Source organism: Panthera leo, chromosome C2 (genome assembly GCF_018350215.1).
Source record: "Panthera leo isolate Ple1 chromosome C2, P.leo_Ple1_pat1.1, whole genome shotgun sequence".
NCBI lineage: Eukaryota > Metazoa > Chordata > Mammalia > Carnivora > Felidae > Panthera > Panthera leo.
The window spans coordinates 81,183,744-81,202,438 of NC_056687.1; the positions used below are offsets into that span (position 1 = coordinate 81,183,744).

General features: G+C 47.2%; 1 protein-coding gene across 1 annotated transcript in view; it reads left to right on the top strand.

Moving 5' to 3' along the window:
* DGKG (diacylglycerol kinase gamma) overlaps window positions 1-18,695 on the top strand; it is a 202,365-nt gene that overhangs the window by 160,184 nt on the left and 23,486 nt on the right. The window contains exon 22 of the mRNA XM_042955649.1: window positions 6,476-6,653. Within this exon, the coding sequence (XP_042811583.1) occupies window positions 6,476-6,653 (178 nt within the window). The remainder of the gene's footprint in view (window positions 1-6,475; window positions 6,654-18,695) is intronic.

The window sequence follows — 18,695 nt, forward strand, 5'->3', positions numbered from 1 at the left end:
GAGCCCTTGGGGTCTGGGTTACCTCTCCTATCTGGCCTGGGAGGGGTCATTCCAGAGAGCAGACAGACACAGCCCAACCGCAAGAGGATGAAACAAAAACAATCTGCGTTCTAAAGCAGAAAAATTCGACGAAATCCGTGGCACCGTGAATCGAGGTTAGAAGAAGGGAGAATTTCCTAGCTGCTAAAAACTGAAACAGGTCATCAAGTAAATTATGGGATCTCCTTCTCTGAGGACCTTCAGAAATAGGATCGACAGGGCTGAAATGGAGGCGGCCTCGCTCAGCAGGGAGGAGGTTCAGATCCGCCGCCTTTTTCAGGTCAACGAGGCCGGCAGACACTGGGGCGCGGAAAAGCCCTCAGCCAGGGCAGGGAAGCATCAATGCCTCCCTCATCTCCTCGGCTCTCTGCCCCTCTCGGGGCGCACGGAGATCCTGGCGGGTGCTGGTTCTGCCCAGAATGATGGGGATTTTAGGGATCCAAGAGATCAAGGCCGGGGGGTGGGGTGGGGGAAGTGGGGCATAGCGCGGTTGGGAGGGATAGATGAATACGTATTCGCAGTGCCTTGCATTTGTACGGAAGCGTGCGCTTCGGCTTCCTAACCCAGTCTTCTGGTTGCTTACGCACTAGCCAGCCCCCCGCCAAACAAACCAACCCCGGCTCACAAAGAAACCAGAACTGTGGGTATTGTCTTCGCAAGGGAGGCAGTGTTGAACGTCGCCGACAGCTGCGGGACGGCGCAGTCCGGCCTGGGAGGAGGCGGGCGCGGGCGCGGGCGCGGACCGCTCCGGGCCGGGGCTCCGGCAGATTCCTGAACCGCTTCCAAGGGCGCAGGAGCTGAGCTGGACTCGAAGCTCCCCGCCCCACCCCGTGCGTGCATCGCCGCCTCGGACCCAGGCGGCCCGCCGTCGCAGTGTGACTGTGCGCACGACTTCGGGCGTGTGTGCGCTCGCTGCCGGGGACAAGAGCTCTCTGTTTCGGCCCCAGAGCAGGCTATAAATACCTGGGTTCAGCGCAGCCTCGGCTTGGAGGGGAGCCTGGTAGCCCAGTCCTAGGTTAGGGAAGGCTAAAGTGCGCGCAGGGACCGCCGCCCTCCTTGCGCTCTCCCCTGGATCCCCTGGGCCGGAGCAGGGGGAGGGGGCCCAATGACGTCATGGAACTGGTTGGAGGATTTAGCTCAGGAACCCGCCCGGGAGCAGCCCCAGGCCGATGTTCTATTTAAGCCGACAGTGTACCACCCTCGGCTCCACTTTCCCAAATCCGGCACCGCAGCTTTCCACTTTCCCAAGACCTACATGGGCTTGGGATTCTGAAAGAAATCAATGTGTGATGTCTAGGCCAAGAACCCCGGAGAACGGACATGCAGGTATGGGCTGACAAGGCCCTCACAAGCTTGGGTTGGGCCATGAGGCCATTAAAATTCTTCTAGCAAGGCCTCAGGTAGGGGGACAATGATTTCAGGCTGAAATATGCCTCGTGGCACAGTTAATATTGTTATTAACTGTAATAACAACGTAGACAGTTATGGAATGCTACTGCCTTCCAGAGACCAACCAAACCCTTAAAGTGAGAGTTACTCCACCACCCCACCCCCATTTTACAGATGACAGACTAAAGCTCCAAGAGGTTAAGGAACCATCGCGAGATCACACAGCCACCAGAGTCAGAGCCAAGATTTAAATCCATTATCTCTTTGTCTTCAAGGCCAGGCGAGCTCTTTCCAAGACACTGCATTGCCTCTCACTTTTCAAATAGGTGCATTCCAAAGGTGGGGGCACCTACTGTCCAACAGCCCCTAGGCTCCTCCCATCTCTTCTATTTGCCCCGGTCTGCCCATGACCCAAGACATAATGGGGGAAGGGGGCAATCTATCAGAAAGCAGAGGGAGGACTGTTTGCTCTTCTGGAGACAGGTTAGCAACTTACCAAGTTAATAGCTAACCTTTCTAGCTGGTTATGGCTGGCGATGGAGGGGACAGGGTACACTTAGAACTGCAGTAGGGAAAAAAAGATGACTCTGGAATACAATGTGCCAAGGGCTGTGCTAGTGGTATACTTTTTTTTTTTTTTTTTTTTTTAACAAAGCTGGCACAGAGGCAAGAACTAATGCTGGTATCCAACATCGATGTGCCGGGCACTGCTCTAAGTACTCTGCAAGACTTAGTGGTGGGAAGATTTCAATTATTCAGACAACAGCTGGAGTTTAATTTTGCTATAAGTCTGGCATCAGCAAAAGTCCCGATTTGCCTCATTGACTCTTTCGTCTCCAGAGTGGGATATAGCATCTGACTGCCTGGGTTTGCATCCTAGCTCTGCCAGCCTATAGAGGGGCAAGTTGTGTAGATTTGAGCAAGCACCTTACCTCCTTTAAGGCCCTGGCATTTGGGGGTAGCAGTGGTGCCCCTGAGGGTCTCGAGAGAGACTGCAGGGGAGGGACCAGCACAGTGCACAAGGAAGCTCTTGCCAAACATAAGCTGCTAATACTATTATTATCACCTCTGGAAGGGAAGGGACATTTTAACCAACAAAAAGTAGATTGAGATGATGTGGAAGTAACTATAGCCAAGAAGGAAAGTGGCCGTTTTGTCTCAGAGGTGTTATGGATATAGGAAGACACAGTTGGGTGCAGAGTATGTATGTATGTGTATGTATATATATATATATATATATATATATATATATATGTATATATACACACATACTTTTTAATATCCATATATATATACGTGTGTGTGTGTGTGTGTGTGTATGTGTGTGTAAAGGATGGAAGGAATAGAGGATATTCCAAAATAAATTTTGAACAATTCATTAATTCTATTGGGAAGAAAAAGGAAAAGAGTTGTAAAAATAACCATGACAGTCGCAGGGAGCACTGGGTTGAGCTGATGCTTTCAGGGGACTGTACACATACGTGCAAAAGCAAAGTGTGGGCATGCAGCCAGGTGTGAATGCACAAAAGCAACTCAACTTGAAGTTGGAGGCCAAGCAGAATGTTAGATGATGTTTGAAGCAAAAAAGAACATGGAAAGGATAGCTCATTAGGACTTTGCCTCCAAAAGAGTTTTTATCTTTTTCAAGAGAGAGTAGCCCTAACAAAAAATGGAAGGCCAGATGCTAAAGGTGGATACCACAGCCCAACACAGAGCAGTAGAGAACTAACTGGCCTTGGAAAATACATACACTGGAATCCAAGTTGCTGGACAAACCTATATACACGTCATTCAGGGGCCACTTTGACAAATCTAGAAAACAGAGTGGGATTGATCCAATGAGAGGCAAATGGACAGATGTCCCAGTTTTCAGAAAAGTAGAAAAGGAGACATGCCAGTCCCTGGCAAGTTTCTGGAATAAATTATTAACCAACTCTTTGCCCTTTGCACACAGGTATTAGTGATTTAATATGCGTCCTCTTATTCCTTTTCTGGTAGAGGTTGTAGGGTGGTCATTTAGGAAATGCCATTGGATCTCAGCACAGTCTTATGCTTTCATGGAGAAAATACAGGATTTAGGTCTGGAGACCTAGATACTAATCTGGCTCCACCATTAGTAAGTTGAGTGACCACAGGCAAGTTCCTAAACTTCTCTGGCCCTCATTTATGAAAGATGGGACATGTTCTTTTAAAGCATTCTCATTTTTAATATCCATGATTCTACATTGTAATGAAAAATAGACTGACAGTCCAGAGGATGTAGCCCCGGTAGGGCAGCCACACCTCGTGGGCTGTTTAAGCAGTGTCTGCTGTCTTAAACTGACCAGAGAGAGGGCTTGGTCCCTGCTTTTGCCCTTTACATACATGTTTTAATGACTTAACCCCCAAATGATACAAAGGCTATGGCAAGGGGTCATAGAATAAGGATTTAAAATAAACCAGATGGACAGAGGGGGCTTAGGCTAAGAACCAGATGAAATTGATTGACATCAATATAAAGCCCTATGTCTAAGTTATTTTTAAAAATACCTACATGGGGCACAGGGTGCCTCAGTTGGTTAAGCATCTGACTCTTGGTTTCAGCTCAGGTCATGATCTCACAGTTCATGAGATCTCACAGTTCATGAGCCCTGCATCGGGCTCTGCACTGACAGCATGGAGACTGCTTGGATTCTCTCTCTCTCTCTCTCTCTCTCTCTCTCTCTCTCTCTCTCTCTCTCCCCCTCTCCTCCCGCCGCCTCCCCCCCCCAACTATTTCCCAAAATAAATAAATAAACTTACCAAAAAATACCTATACACGTTCACAATAGGGAAGAGCTGGCTGAGAAGTAGATAATGGGATGAGGGTCCGAGTGTCTGAGACAACCACCATTCAAGCTGAAGTGATTCTGCTGTCATCTAGCTGCTAACAAAAGAGCTAGTGCAACTGTGGTCATATTTCACCATAAGGATAATGATAAAGAGGGACATGTGTTGCACCCTTACCTGGGCTTCCCTCAGTATCTCATTTCTGGGAAATGATAGTGTTAGAGGAACCCAGCCCCAGGAAGTGATCCTGCCATGGCCTCCTGTGCCATCAGATCTTGTGGTTGGTGTTATTTTTCAGTGTTGGAGGACATACAGAATAGGAGGGTGGCAAACAACAGTCTGTGCAGAATGGGGCAACCAGGATGGGGAGAGTCTGAAAACCAAAGCCCACAGGAGGGGCTGAGAGAGTTGACAGTGTTCAACCCAGAGGGTGCACAACTTAATGGTGGAGCCCTTAGGACTTAGCCTCTGACTGCCTGCCATCAAATCTATGTGCTTACATTTGTACGTTGTGTGACTTTGGGCAAGTTACTTAACCACTTGTTTGTCTCCATTTCCACACATATAAACAGGGGATAGCCAAGATTATTAAGGTAATACGTGAGATGTGTACGAAAGCTTAACCTGGCATATGGCAGTGCTTAGTACGTATGAACAGTGATGGTGATGATTGTCATCTTGTATTTGGTGGGCTGTCCCCATGGAGGAGAAAGGAGGGTCAATCTGTCTGGCTTTAGCAGGGAGAATAGGACCAATAGGTAGAAGCAGGAAGAGAATCTGGTTCAACATAACGAAGCAACCTTTCAAATAATCAGAATTTCCCAGCGAAGAAGTGAGTTTCTGATTACCAAAGAAGCTCACTGCATTCCATTTCATAGTTGGGGGACAAGCCATGGAGATGATAGGGTGCCATAAATTAGAGTTTTGAAGAAATCAAGAGGTAAGCAAATGTAAATGGCAACAAGCCAAGCCTTCCTGTTCCTCCTCTGTTGAGAAATCTCTGGAAGTTTAGATTTGTAGGTAACCTCAAAGACAGTGGATTTTTATTGCATACTTTGCATTTTTCCTGCCTCACAATAAGTAAGATAAAGACCTTGGGCTTTACAGTCAAATTCCCTAACTTTGAAGCCCTGCTTTTTTATATCATCAGCTGTACAACCTTGAATAACTTAGCTCACCTCTCTGGGTCTAGTTTTTTTTCCTTCTGTAAATGAAGTAAACTACCTCCAATCCTGAGGAACAAAGATCAGAGCTAATATATTTCTTGCTGCATTGGTAAACAGTATGCCAAAAGTAGACTGATTATAGATATGTGAGACAGGCAGATTCAAGCCTTCTGGCCTTTTGTACCTGGCGGGGGATGAGGGTGGTGGAGATTGGATAGAGAAACTCTGCTGCGTCAGCAAGCACATATGCCAAAATTGCACTTAAAATGCAGATACAGGAGACAGGCGAATTCTGAAAGGCTTCCAGATCTTTTTTCCTTTGTTATTGAAGTGTGGTTGACACACAGTGTTACATTAGTTTCAGGTGTACAACATAGTGATTCAACAACTCTGTACCTTACGCTGTGTTCATCACAAACATAGCTACCATCTGTCACCATACAGTGCTATTACAATACCGTTGACTGTATTTATTCTCCATGCTATCTGAAAGCCTTCCAAGTCTTAAAGTCTTGTGCTTCTCACAGGGGGGATAAAAAGGGAGGGGGTGAGGTGAATTTCTCTGTCCTTTGTTGAAAATCTACTGTGCATTAAGGTTCTGGGCTCAGCGTCCCACCATATCTTCACAGTGGTTATGCAAAGACAGAATTGATGATAATGAGATGATAATGAGAACAGGTTTGCAGTTTTCTTGTGAATCATCCCTGAAGCCCCCCTAGATCTATGGAAGACCTCTGGGCCCTTCTAGTCCTCAGAGCCGACCAGGATCGCATCTCCCCCAGTCCACTACAGTGGCCAAAGCATTAGGGCTCGTCAGCTTTGCCCAGGATTCAGCATCTGACAGAGGCAGGCAGGTAGCTGAGGGCCTGTCACGCCCTTCACGAGAGCCCCCACCACACATGCGCATGTGCATACACACACGTGTACACACACACACACACACACACACACACACACACACACACATACACACACAGAGACACACACACACACACACACACACACACACACACAGCCTTGGGTTGGGATACACTGAGAACACTAACAAGTGACCTTTTCTCTCTGTCCCTCAGTGTGACGGGGTTGGGGTAGACCTGAGCAACATCTTCCTTGAAGGCATTGCCATTCTCAACATTCCCAGCATGTACGGAGGCACCAATCTCTGGGGAGAAACCAAGAAGAACCGGGCTGTAATACGGGAAAGCAGGAAAGTCGTCACTGACCCCAAGGAACTGAAATTCTGCATCCAAGGTAAGCAAGGCATGAGGAAAATTGCTCTAGGTCAGTGTCCCAGTGAGAGGAGTATTCAGGTGGGCCTATTAGCAAACTGTATCAGGACCAACAGCAGGCTCTAGAAGGTCCTACAGCCCAACAAGGACCCATTTGGGGCCATGCTGACTTATCCCTGTTGTTGCAAAATCTACCACCTAATTGAGAAGAGAAGATAACAATAAGGGATCCCTAAATGACAGTCAGTGATCAAACTGGGGATCTGTGAGGTCAGGAGTCAAATGCTGCTCTCTAGGTTACCCGTGTCCTCGCATAACTAAACCCAGTGGTCACTTCTCAAACTTGATCTTACTTCACTCATCAGCAGCATTTGACCCAATCTCTCCTTGTTCCTGAAAATACTGTTCACTTGGCTTCCAGGATTCCACATCTTCCTGTTTTCCAGCTACCCCACTGGTTACCCCTTTTCAGTCTCTTTCTCTGATTCCCCATCTCTCTAACCTCTTGGTGCCGGCGGTCCACAGGCAAGGGACTCAACCCTCTTTTCTGTCTGTACTCAGTCTCTTGATGACCTCATCCAGGCGTGAGACTTTATTTAAATACCACGTGAGTGTCAGTGACTCAGCATATCTAAAACTGAACTCCTGATGTCCCTCCCACAAAACTTCTCCACCCAGAGACTTCTCCATTTCTGTTGATGTTAACTCCAGCCTGCCCATTGCTCGAGCGGAAACACTCGGCACCCTTTTATCTCACATCTCATATCTAGTCTATCAGAAAACCTGTTAGCTCTACTTTTAAAAAACATCCAGGGTCCCGTCGCTTCTCACCACTGCATTTCTGCCACCTTGATCTGAGCCACCATCTGCTGTCCCCTGGATCACTACAAATCCCCCTAACTGGATTCCTTGCTTCTACCCCGTCCCTGTAGAGTCTGTTCTCACTATTGCATCAGAGTACCCCTGGGAAAATATGTCAGATTATGCCATTCTCTGGCTCAAAATCCTGCAGTGGCTCAGAGCAAAAGCCAGAGATCTATATGTGGCCTAAAGGGCCCTAGATGGTCAGGCCTCATGTTACCTCAGCGACTTCATCTGCCACTACTCTCCCCTGTCAGCCCAGCCCCCCTGGCTCCTCTGATGCAGCAGGTTGCTTCTATGGACTGACTGTTCTTTCTGACCAGAGCAATGGTCAGATGCCTTAGAAGCCATCAGCTGGACCTTCCCCTATTAACCCACCAGGATATATATCCCTACCCCTTACCAGCCATTTCCACCAATGAACCAGGTAGGAACTCAATCAGAGTACCTGGGCAGCTCTGAATCTTCTATGGATTGGATGAATGGCCACCCTGATCCTCAGGGGTTCTCAATGGACTGGTGAGCTGAGGGAGGAAAGCCATGTGTGGAGGTGTTGACAGAGATACCACATCAAGAGCCAGGAGACTGGGTTCCAGTCCAAGTACTGGCACTAACCTATTTTTGGCATCTCAGCTTTCTTTGCTGTAAAACCAGCATCTCATGTAAAATTTTGGTAGCTAAATGAATGGGGTCGAACCAGATCATTGGTTCTTAGACCAGGCCTGCTTGTTGAAAATGAAGATGCCTGGGCCCTAGCCCAGATCTACCCAATAGTCTCTGTGTTGGTTCCTGGGAATCTAAATTTGTAATGAGCACCCCAGACAACTCTGATGGGCTGCCAGACTTGAGAACCACTAACGTAGACAAAGTATCAGTGGATCTGGGTCTGTGTTCTTTGATGTCCCAGGCTGCAAATGCTCAGATTGGATGTGATCTTACCATAGGAGACAAAACTTGGCTGACCAACAAAGGGAGGAGTTACTTGCTTATTTGGGACCCATCTGTTACACAATCAGATTGTTATATTCCAAGTCAAGGTCGTCAAGGGGTATCATCTCCACACCTCCACCCTTTGAGAGAGGACTCAGGAATTTTAATTTCTCCGTTGCTCTCCTAAGTCCCCTTTATTTTACCCAGTAAACTTTTCAATTTGTATAAATTATTAAACTGAATAATGTGTTCCTCCTTCCTCCCTTGGCAGGGGAAGTTGTGGGTGCTGGCAGAGGGTGGGGGAAGCACTGGAGGTTATAGAAAGTTTATGCAGACTTTCCCACCCTGGTGCTCGTACCCTAACTCCCACCCTGACAACCCGTTCCATTAGAACAGAATCGTGGGAGAATCCTCCCCTTACCCCCATCCACGGCATGGGGAAGCTCTTGCTGAGGATGTGTTCTGCTTAGGACTCAAAGATAAAACCCTTATCTTCTCCTTACATATTTGATCGTGTATCTTCCCCTTTAAGCAAGGGTAATGTGTCTGCTGATTGCTCTTGACCATCATCTACAGGAACTCTCTTCCCCAAATCCCCTTTTCCCACCCCCAGAATGTGCTATCAGAGCTAAAACTGAAGCTACTTCCTGTTCTTTAGATGAAGACATAAGCTGATCAGAGCAGAGTCCAAAGGGGAGCCTGGCTTCTGGGCTTTACAGAGACAGCAGCATTGAGCTTCCTTTTGAAAGGGCCATGATCTCATTTACGTTGAGATGTTAAATGGGGGGAGGGGGCAGGAAGCTAAAGAGACAACCTATTTTAGTAGAAAAGCATCGGCCTGAGAGTCAAGAGACCTGGGTTCCAATCCATACTCTGCCTCTCACTAGTGTGTGACGTTGGGCAGGTCTTTCACTCTTGTGGGTTTCAGTTTGTTATCTGTAAAATGGACAAGTGTGACAAGCACATAGACTCCTATAGATCATGGGTTCTTCACGGCTTTGCAAAATTAAGGAATGGACAGGTTGTGGTCTAGGTGGGCTCTTTGAGCGAAATTGTATGGCAGGTTCCTTTCATCTTTCAGTGTGTTTTGTTTCACATTTTATAGGCCAGCCGCTGAGAAGGCAAGTATCTCTCTATATAGGCTGTTCATTTGCTGGGATTCTTTACTCCTTGGCAATTTCATTGGGATTGGAGGTGAAGAAAAAGTCAGGAAAGCGCAATCAGAGGGAAGCAACTTATCTTAGGAGGTGTAAGAGGAAATGACAGTAGAAGAGGTTACTGTCAAACCTCTGTCATCACAGATCAGTCTTTCTCCTTAGAAAAGTAATCCAAGAAATAAGGTCATTCAAGATGAGCATGGGATGAGTTCTATGAAAACATTGCATAGTTTAGAACACAATGAGTCCTGGGAAAATCACCAAGCTTGCAATTGAATGACTTGGGTTTACATTTAGGCTTTACACTTTCTGGTTTTATAAAGCCAACTTCCTTGAGTCTCAGCTTCCTCATCTGTAAAATGGGCATAAAAATACCTAACTTGTCATGAGGATAATAGATGTGAAAGTGTCTGGAACATAGTAGAAGCTCTTAAAAAGAAATTCCCTCACCCTTAATCCTAGTTTTATTCTGGAGCATACCAGTTGAATTTCTGATTTTGAAGTTCTTATCTTTAGCATTGCCATCTACCTTTACTATCACTAAAAAGGAGCAGAGCTCCTGCCAGAGTCCAGCCCAGCCTTTGTCCTAGCACATTAAACTTATACCATCAACTGTACCAGCATCTCCTAGACCTTTCATGTTCCAAACATGGAGGCTGGCTGTTATTTCCTCTTTGTATCCCCACTGCTTGACCCAGTGTAGTTAGTCCAAAAAAAAAAGGTTGTTGGATAATAAGCAGTACATGGACATCGGTTCTTTTTAGTTTTTATAACACCAATAAGAATAGTGACAGAGAGTCTCCTCCATTTGTCAAATCTTTCATTTTGGCTTGCAAATAGTTTTGCATATATTAGCTTATTGTGATCCTAACCAGAACCCATGAGTAAGGTCATACCCACTCCCTTCCACATCCCTATTTCATAGCTGGGGAAAAACAAAGACCCAGAGAAGGGGTAGGACTTATACAATTTATGTTCAGTGGTAGCATCAGAACCAAGACCATGATTCCTAGCTAGCCCCAAATGGCTAGTGTCCAACCAGAAAATTTCTCTGAGGTCCTACTGTGTGTATTGTACAAGCCAGGCACTGAGAAAACAGGAAATGTTTATATGCCAGTCCAAGGAAAAGCTCCACAGATACTTGTGGAAATTCTGCTCCTCCTTTAAGGCCTGTGTCAAAGGCTGCCTCTTTTCTGGTGGCACCTCTGGAAGTGAATCCAGCCTCTGAATTCCTAGAGCACTTAAGCTTCCTGTCTTGACAGTACTCTGATTATGGGTTGCCTTGTCATTTCTTTCTCTTGCAAGTGCCTGGAAAATGGTGAGCATGTGGTCTTCATCTTTATGTTCCCTTCAAAGCCTAACATCCTACCTACCTGGCTCACATTGTTCTACAGAAATGCTTTTTGGAGGGAGGGAGTAGGGAAGAAGGGGAAGGAATCTTGCCTTTGGTCTGCCAGCACAGCAGTCAGTAGATTCTGGAGCTGGACAGGAACAGGCACTTAATAGACAATCTTGGAGGGAAAAAAAAAAAGGAATGTATTTTAAAGAGTTATATGTGAGTATTTGTGAAGCTGAGAGTTTCATCTCATGATACCATTAGAAACTCAGTTAATAAGTAAGATGTGCAAGCGATCTGCAAATAAGTAATTCAGATATATCTTGAGGACTTGGAGTCAGTGTAGGTAGGATAAGGGACTAAACACTGAACTAGAAGTTGAAAGACCCAGGCCTTCCCACCATCAGCCATGTGACATTGGTTAAGTCATTTAACCTCTCCAAGCCTCCATTTCAATCCATACAAAGTGGACACAATTACAGTCTCTCTCCCTCAGCATTGTTTTGAGAGTTAAATGAGATCATCCATGTAGAGCATTTAGGAGAATGCCTGGAACATGGTGAGCATTTGATCAATAGTAATCAGAATTATTGTTAAGTGATAAATGGAGGGTGATAAATATTTAGTATGTGATAAGAAAGGGGCCAGATTTAGAGCTTCACTCTATTAACCTCTGCTTCAGAAATGAGGTCTAGATTATCTTTCAATTACCTGTGGCTCTGACAACCTATAACTCTAGGGTTATTTGTTGGCACTGTGCTTGAGTTCATATGGCTATTACTTCCAGTGTGGAAGTCACCCCTGAGTTGGCTCTCCAGTGAATCAAGATAAAGACAAGGGTGCCAAGTCTTGAATCCAGGTGAAGCACCAAGGGCATGACACAAAGCTGGATCAGTCCGTGCAAAGCCCTGGGGAGCTCCACCATTGTTTCCCTCTAGCCCCACCCTATATACGAATGAGGGGACTTCCTACACATTTTCTCCCAATTCTTCACTGAGCTTCACGTCTGCCCCAATCCAACCTTTAGCCTTAAACCAGCAATAGCCTTCAGGCTGTATCACCCACACCTACGCTCCTCTGTCTATCTGATATTAAAACAACATTTTTTCTCAGAGATTTCTTAGTGCATCCCACTTGAACTGCACACAGGGTATCCTAGACAAGGTTCCAAACGGAGAGGGCAAATCTCCTCAGACTTTCACGTCAGTTTTCCAGCAGTGGAGACAGGCTTTCTATCATTTATTCAGCACACACTTACGGAGTACCTATCAAGTGCCAGGCACCAGGGAACAATGATGAGCAAAAACACAGTCCCTATAGCCCTTAGGGAGTATGGGAGCCAGGCCTCAATAAAATAATCCACAGGCACGTGATTAGGATCCGAGATAAATGCCAAGAAGGAGAGTCACATGTCTACCCCGAACCCCAGCGAGACCAGCCAGCCAGTGTAGCTCACGGATATGCCTCATTCAAACCAACTGAGCAGGCAACACACAGGCCCCCTCCTGGCAAGTTCCTCATCATAGATCTGCCCAGATGCAGAGGTCTTGCCTGGGAAGGGTCACTTTGGTTGACCCTACTACTTTACAGGCACACATCGTTCTCTCTGCCTCCACGCTGTGCCCGTGTAGATTTTCACTGATGTGTGGACCATCCCCTAAATCTCAAAGCGATGGCATGGGCCGCCAGCCAGCCATCTCAGACTCACTTTCCCAGGTGAGGAGCCGGAGCTCAGATGAGCCAAGAAAATAATTGTGAGCTTGTGAGTTCTTTGTTTCTCAGCACGTCCTTTTCACTTGTATGAAACCATGACAGAAAGTGGCCTGTGGGGTTCAGGAGCTGTCCAGAGTTGGAGGTTCCCAATTTTCCAATTTGGTGGAGCTCTGACCGGAAAGATAGTCATAATGAGCGGTAGTCAGCCACTTACTGCTCACTGGGGTTAAGAGAAAGTAGAAATGTTTCCAGCAAGTGTGCATTTCACAGAGGTCTTTCTGGCTAAGGTCTCTCCTGGGGGCTGAGGTAGAGCAAGGCGAGTTATCCCTAAAGAGCCGGGGGTACTTGGGTGTGTAGTGGGACTCCCCTCAGCGCTGGGAAGTAACCATGGCAACATACATGTCATTCCTCTTAACCCGTTGCAGGCCTACAGAGAAACTCTGCTTTGCCTTTCACAGGAAATTACAGCATTGTCCTTCAGTCCTTCAGGTGTCCACATCGGAATCAATATGCCCCAAATGAGGTGTTATCTTCTCCCTCTTTATACACCCTTCCATCTCTCTGAAAGCCTGCTGCCCCCTGTCCATGTTCCTTGCCTTGTTAATGGCATCACCTGTGGCCCAAGCTGGAGACCCAGAGTCACGCATTTCTCTTCACGGCTGATTGTGGAACTCTCCTACAATTCTCTCCTTACATGGTGTCTGCCACCTGACCGTGAGCTCTTCAGCTCCAGATGTCGCAATTCCTTCTACATTCTTGTGCCTGACAAAGTCTCTGAGACCTCAAAAGGTCTTAGTTAATATTAGTTGACTGGAAGCACCCAGGGTCAGGGGCACCTGGAGTGGTGAGTTAGTGTTTGAGTTGATCCCTCAGCAAAGTGGAATTTGTGTGTGTGGTGGGTGCTAGGGCACGATGTTCCAGGGCCCCTGTGCCAGCATCAGCCTGTACAGGAGGCTGGGGGTGGGGGGGTCCACCTTCCAATCCTCGCTCTTCCCTTCTCCAGGCCCCTGTCTGTTCCCCGCTGACCCTACATGAGGTGTGGCTCTCAGGGCACCTGGCAGGGCTGTCTGGGGGATCTGCGGGGTGGACCAGGTATGCTTTTTTGCAGCTTCCAAATGAAGGCCACACAGCCTAGTTCTCAGAAGCCCGTTTCTATAGAAACTAGAATGTTTTCTATGTAGCATTGAAATCCCAGAATCCCAGGTCTCTTAGAAATCTAGAGATCATTGTGCCTCTAGATAAGGAAAGTGAGGACCAGCAAGGTAAAGTGGCTTGCCCTTGGCGAAACCCATACTGAAGTGCAGGTCCTTTAGCTCACACGGGCCAGTTCCCAGTACACTAGAGCAGGGATCGGCAAACTTTTCCTGTAAAGGGTCACATAGTAACTATTAAAATAGTTAGGCTTTGTGGGCCATAAGGTCTCTGATGCAACTATCTGACTCTGTCCACTTAGTGTGAAAGCAGCCATGGACAATACACAAATGAATGGACGTGGCCGTGCTGCAATACAACTTTATTTACACAAACTAGCATCGGGCTGGATTTGCCCAATTTCTGCACTAGAACCTCATATGGTCCACAACCGGCAGCAAGGGCATCACCCGACAGTGTCAGAAATGTAGACTCTCGGGTCCTAGGCCAGACCTGCTGGAGCCGAATCTGGGTTTCCACAAGAACCTTTGGTGATCATGTGTGTGTTGAAGTTTGAGAAGCACTGCACTGGTGAGCCTAGCGGCTCCCCCCTGAGAATGCCAAGAAGAAACCTTATGGATTAGGAAAATGAGACCCAGAGAGATTAATGGACCTGCCCAATGGGTCACACAAATTGGTGGATCTGGAACTAGAGCCCAAGTCCTAGTCTTTCAAGGTGGAATTCTTTCTGCACACACCAGAGTACCTGCCCCAGCCCCCTCATTTCTGGCTGTCCCTGACCCAACTAAATTCACTGGAAATTAAACAAAAGCAACCCTTTATTCTTCTTCAGCTGACTTCTGAATCAAGAGGGCTCTGACTCCAGCTGTGTCTCCTCCTCTTCCCCACCCCATCCCCAACCAAGACCTGGGAGGGGTTGGCAAGATAGAATGTGCCTCTGGAGGCTGCCTCATCATCTCTAGGATGGGGGAAACTTGTTCACACAGGGTCAAGCTGCAGTCAAACTTCTACTTAATTCCTGCCTTAGGAAGTTTGCTGCTCAAAACAGAACCACAAAGCCATTGAACCTTTCATTTTTCACATGCAGAGGAAACTTCTAGACTAGAGGGCCTAGACTACCTTAGATTTTTTCCTCTTCTGTTTGCCCCATCTTGGCCCACACACCAGACCCTGTTTCTCTGTAGCAGCTTTTTAGCCATTTAATATCAGGTGTCTCCTAAGACCCAGCCGACAGCAGAACTCCATGCTGGCCACACATTCCACACAGCCTGAACACTGGTGCCCTTGATCCGTTCCTAATTTGGGTACGAAGTGTTTCATGTCCTCAATTTATCGATAAATACGTACTGAGGTGTTCTTTACTGAGCACTTACTTCTGGGGTTGCATATTTAATTACAGATCTTCCTGGACTTACGACAGGGTTGCATCCTAGTAATCCCATTGTAAACTGAAAATACTGTAAGTTCAAAATGCGTTAACGACACCTAACCTACCTAACCCACATCGCAGCATAGCCTACCTTAAACGTGCTTAGAACACTTACATTACCCTACAGCTGGGCAAAACCATCTCACACAAAGCCTATTTTATAATGAAGTGTGAACTATCTCTTGTAATGTAATGAATCCTGTACTGAAACTGAAAACCAGAATGGCTCTTTGGGTATGGAAGGGTTGTCATGTATCAGTTGTGTACCCTGTGATCGTGTGGCTGGCTGGGAGCTGTGGTTTGCTGCCCCTGCCCGGCATCATGAGACAGTATGGTACCTCACATCACTGGCCTGGGATTCAAAATTTGAGATATGGTTTCTACTGAATGTATGGCTTTTGCGTCTCTATAAAGTCAAAAAAATTGCAAGTCAGACATCATCTGTATTTAATCCACTTTACGGCTGAGGACACTGAGGTTAATGGGGATAAGCGGCCCAAGAAAGGTGTACATGATAGAGCCTGGATTCAAACCTGCCTTCAAGTACTGTCAGTGTTCCAGGTGCTATGGAAGATGCAACCAAGAGTGGGATGTGTCCTGACCTCCAGTAGTTCACAGTCTACCTACAGGAGATCTATGCAGAACAGTAGTGTTAACACTGGTATGATAGGCAAGTGCCATGGAGTGGCATAAACAGTATCATACGAGTGTGGGAGGCAAGAAAATAAAAGGCTTTCCTTAGGAACTTGATCCCCAGCTGTCAGTACTGTGCCATGCATCTAGGAGGTGATCGGGAAATATCTGATGTAAGAATAAGTGGATGCATGAATGAATGAATGAGCAAGGTGCGATGTGTGTGTGCTGTACTTGAAGCTGGCAAGGATTTGAAAAGACGGTGAGGGAGAAGAGGGGAAGGGGGGCTGGAGCACTAGCGTGTAGAGGTAGCACAAGGGAAGGCCAGAGAGATAGAGACCCTGGAGTAATGTGCCACAGAATTGGTTCATGATCCTCGAATAATAGGAAGAGAGGAAGAGGTGACGGGGTGTAAGCCCGGAGCAATAGGATGGGAGAGTAGTATGCAGTTTGGGTTAGGGGACAGGAAAGGGGACTGGTGGCAGGAGACCTGTTCAGAGGCTAATGCATGATGCAGGCTTACAGCTCTCAGGTCCGGAACCGGGAGGCTGTGGCCCAAAGGAAGAAGGAACAAAAGCCAACAGGAGTAGGGGTCAGACAGAGGGGGCGCTGCCACGTGCGTGGTTCCTCCCTCCCCACAAACCAGCCAACAGGATCCCAGCTTCTGCCCACACACCCCGCCCTCTCCCGTCAGCCTCCACAGCAGACCGCCGCCCCCGCCCCCAACACATTCACAGAATGGACGCCTTACACTGGAACCTGTGTCTTTTCCACCTCCCTCACGCTTGATCCGTTTTCAGGCCGATTTGCCCCATACTTGTTAAGCATCTATTTGAATTTAACACTAGATGTGAGAAATACTTTATACTCCTCATCTCATCTTAATCCCTTACAACACCCTTGAGAAACACTTTATAATTAGAAAAATGAGGCTCAGGGAGGTCAATTGACCTGTCCAAGGCCACACTGATTGATGGATCTGGGACTAGAGCCAAGTCCTGGTATTCCAAACATGGCATTCTCTCCATATACACCACAATACCCTCCCCCACCCACCCCCACCCCCCCGTTTCTGGCCAATCCTGACCCAACAACCAGAAAAAGTCTCTCTGATCACAACTCTCTGCTTTTGCCTTTCTGGGGCAGGTGGGTGGTGTGCTTATCTCTCTGAGCTGTGATTAGCCTGGTGGGTGTAGATGTCTGCAACGTACCTTGTATGTGTCATGCGTGAGAATCAGGTTTGAGTTGAACTGGAAAATCTCACCACTAATTGATTGATTTCATTACATCCACTGTACCTGGAGCTTCTCAAGCTCCATGAGCAAAGTAAAGCCAGACAATACACCAACAATTACCAACAACATACCAACAATAGCATTTGACATTCAAGCCGAGAAAGTCATCATTCCATTTAATAAGATTGTGCAGCCAAGAAGTCTTCCCTGAGAAGAGCCAAGAAGAGGCTCACCCCCTCCATGCTCACTTCCCTGCCCTCAGACACCCTGTCACTCTAAGGTATTTTGTCTCTGCCTTGAGTTCTTTATTCAGAGCTTATTTTTGGAGTCAAACAAGCCTTGGTTTGAATTCCAGCTGTACCACACGCCAGCTTTGTGACGTTAGGCAAGCTTCTCAACCCCACTGAGCCTCAGGAGTTTTTTATGTCGAGATAATAGTTGCTATCTAACAGAGTTGCCGTGAGGGTTAAAAGCATAACCTTTGTAAAGCTCTAGGCCTGCCTGGCCTAGAGTCTGTGCTCAGTAATGGTCATTTTCTTCATGACTTCATTGGGACCACCAGGTCAAGATTCCCTGTACCTCCACTGCCTCCCAGACCTTAAAAGACCTTCTCACTCCATGATGATGTCAGAGGCTTGCTTCAGAGCCATTTCTAGGAGATCATTTCTTCCTGAGGAATTCTCCAGCACACTGCCTCTCCCCTTCTGAAGCACCTGACCCGTATGCATAGAGAGGATTAGATGCCCCCTTCCACAAAATACAGAGCTTTCTTCAGAGCCCTGCCTCACCCAGGAAGAGAAAGCCACACAGAATGGAGGCCCCACTCTTCCCTCCCCACCCCACCACACAGCAGGCTTTCAGGAACCAACAACAATGGCCATTGTGAGCCCGCGTGTGCCCGCGCTTACTCTTTCTCTCGCCTCAGTGTAGGGTTGCACAGAATGTTCTGACTTCTGCACAGTGTAAGGAGTGGTAAAGATTGCTGCCAATCTGTTCTTGACCCAGACAGTCAGGAAATCCAGACTCTACTTTTGTTGGAACAGCTCCAACAGACTTGAAGGGTAGAATGCCCCTATGCCAAATCAGGGAAAATAGAGGCCCTGAGGAGGAAAGTGACTTGCCCAGGGCCACACAACTAGACAGCCAGAGCAGAGACAGAAATCCCAGCGCCTGCCTGCTAGATCAACACATTCCCTTTCCCTCCGAGCCTACAGCCTCTCCTCTTTAGAAAGCAGAGGCTCTAGGCTGCTTCTCCTTCCGATCTGCTTCCATCTGGATTTTCCAGAGGCAAAGACCACTCAACACTCTCTGGACACTTTTATTGGGCTTTAAACAGACCCCTGGGAGTAGAAGAAACCTGCAAGCCAGTATGACAACAGCAGGACACAAAGGACACTCCCCTCAAAGGAGGTGCTTCACTAGCAGGGGTATCAACACTATGCCTGAAGTATCTCCAGATCCAACCCTACTCTTCCTTGCTCAGGCCAGGAATAGTGGATCACTATGAGGTCGTATCTTTCTCTTTCTCTCTCTCTCTTTCTTTCTCCCCCTCCCTCCATCTCTCTCTCTCTCTCTCTCTCTTCCTCTCTCTCTTTCTCTCTCTCTCTCTCTCTCTCTC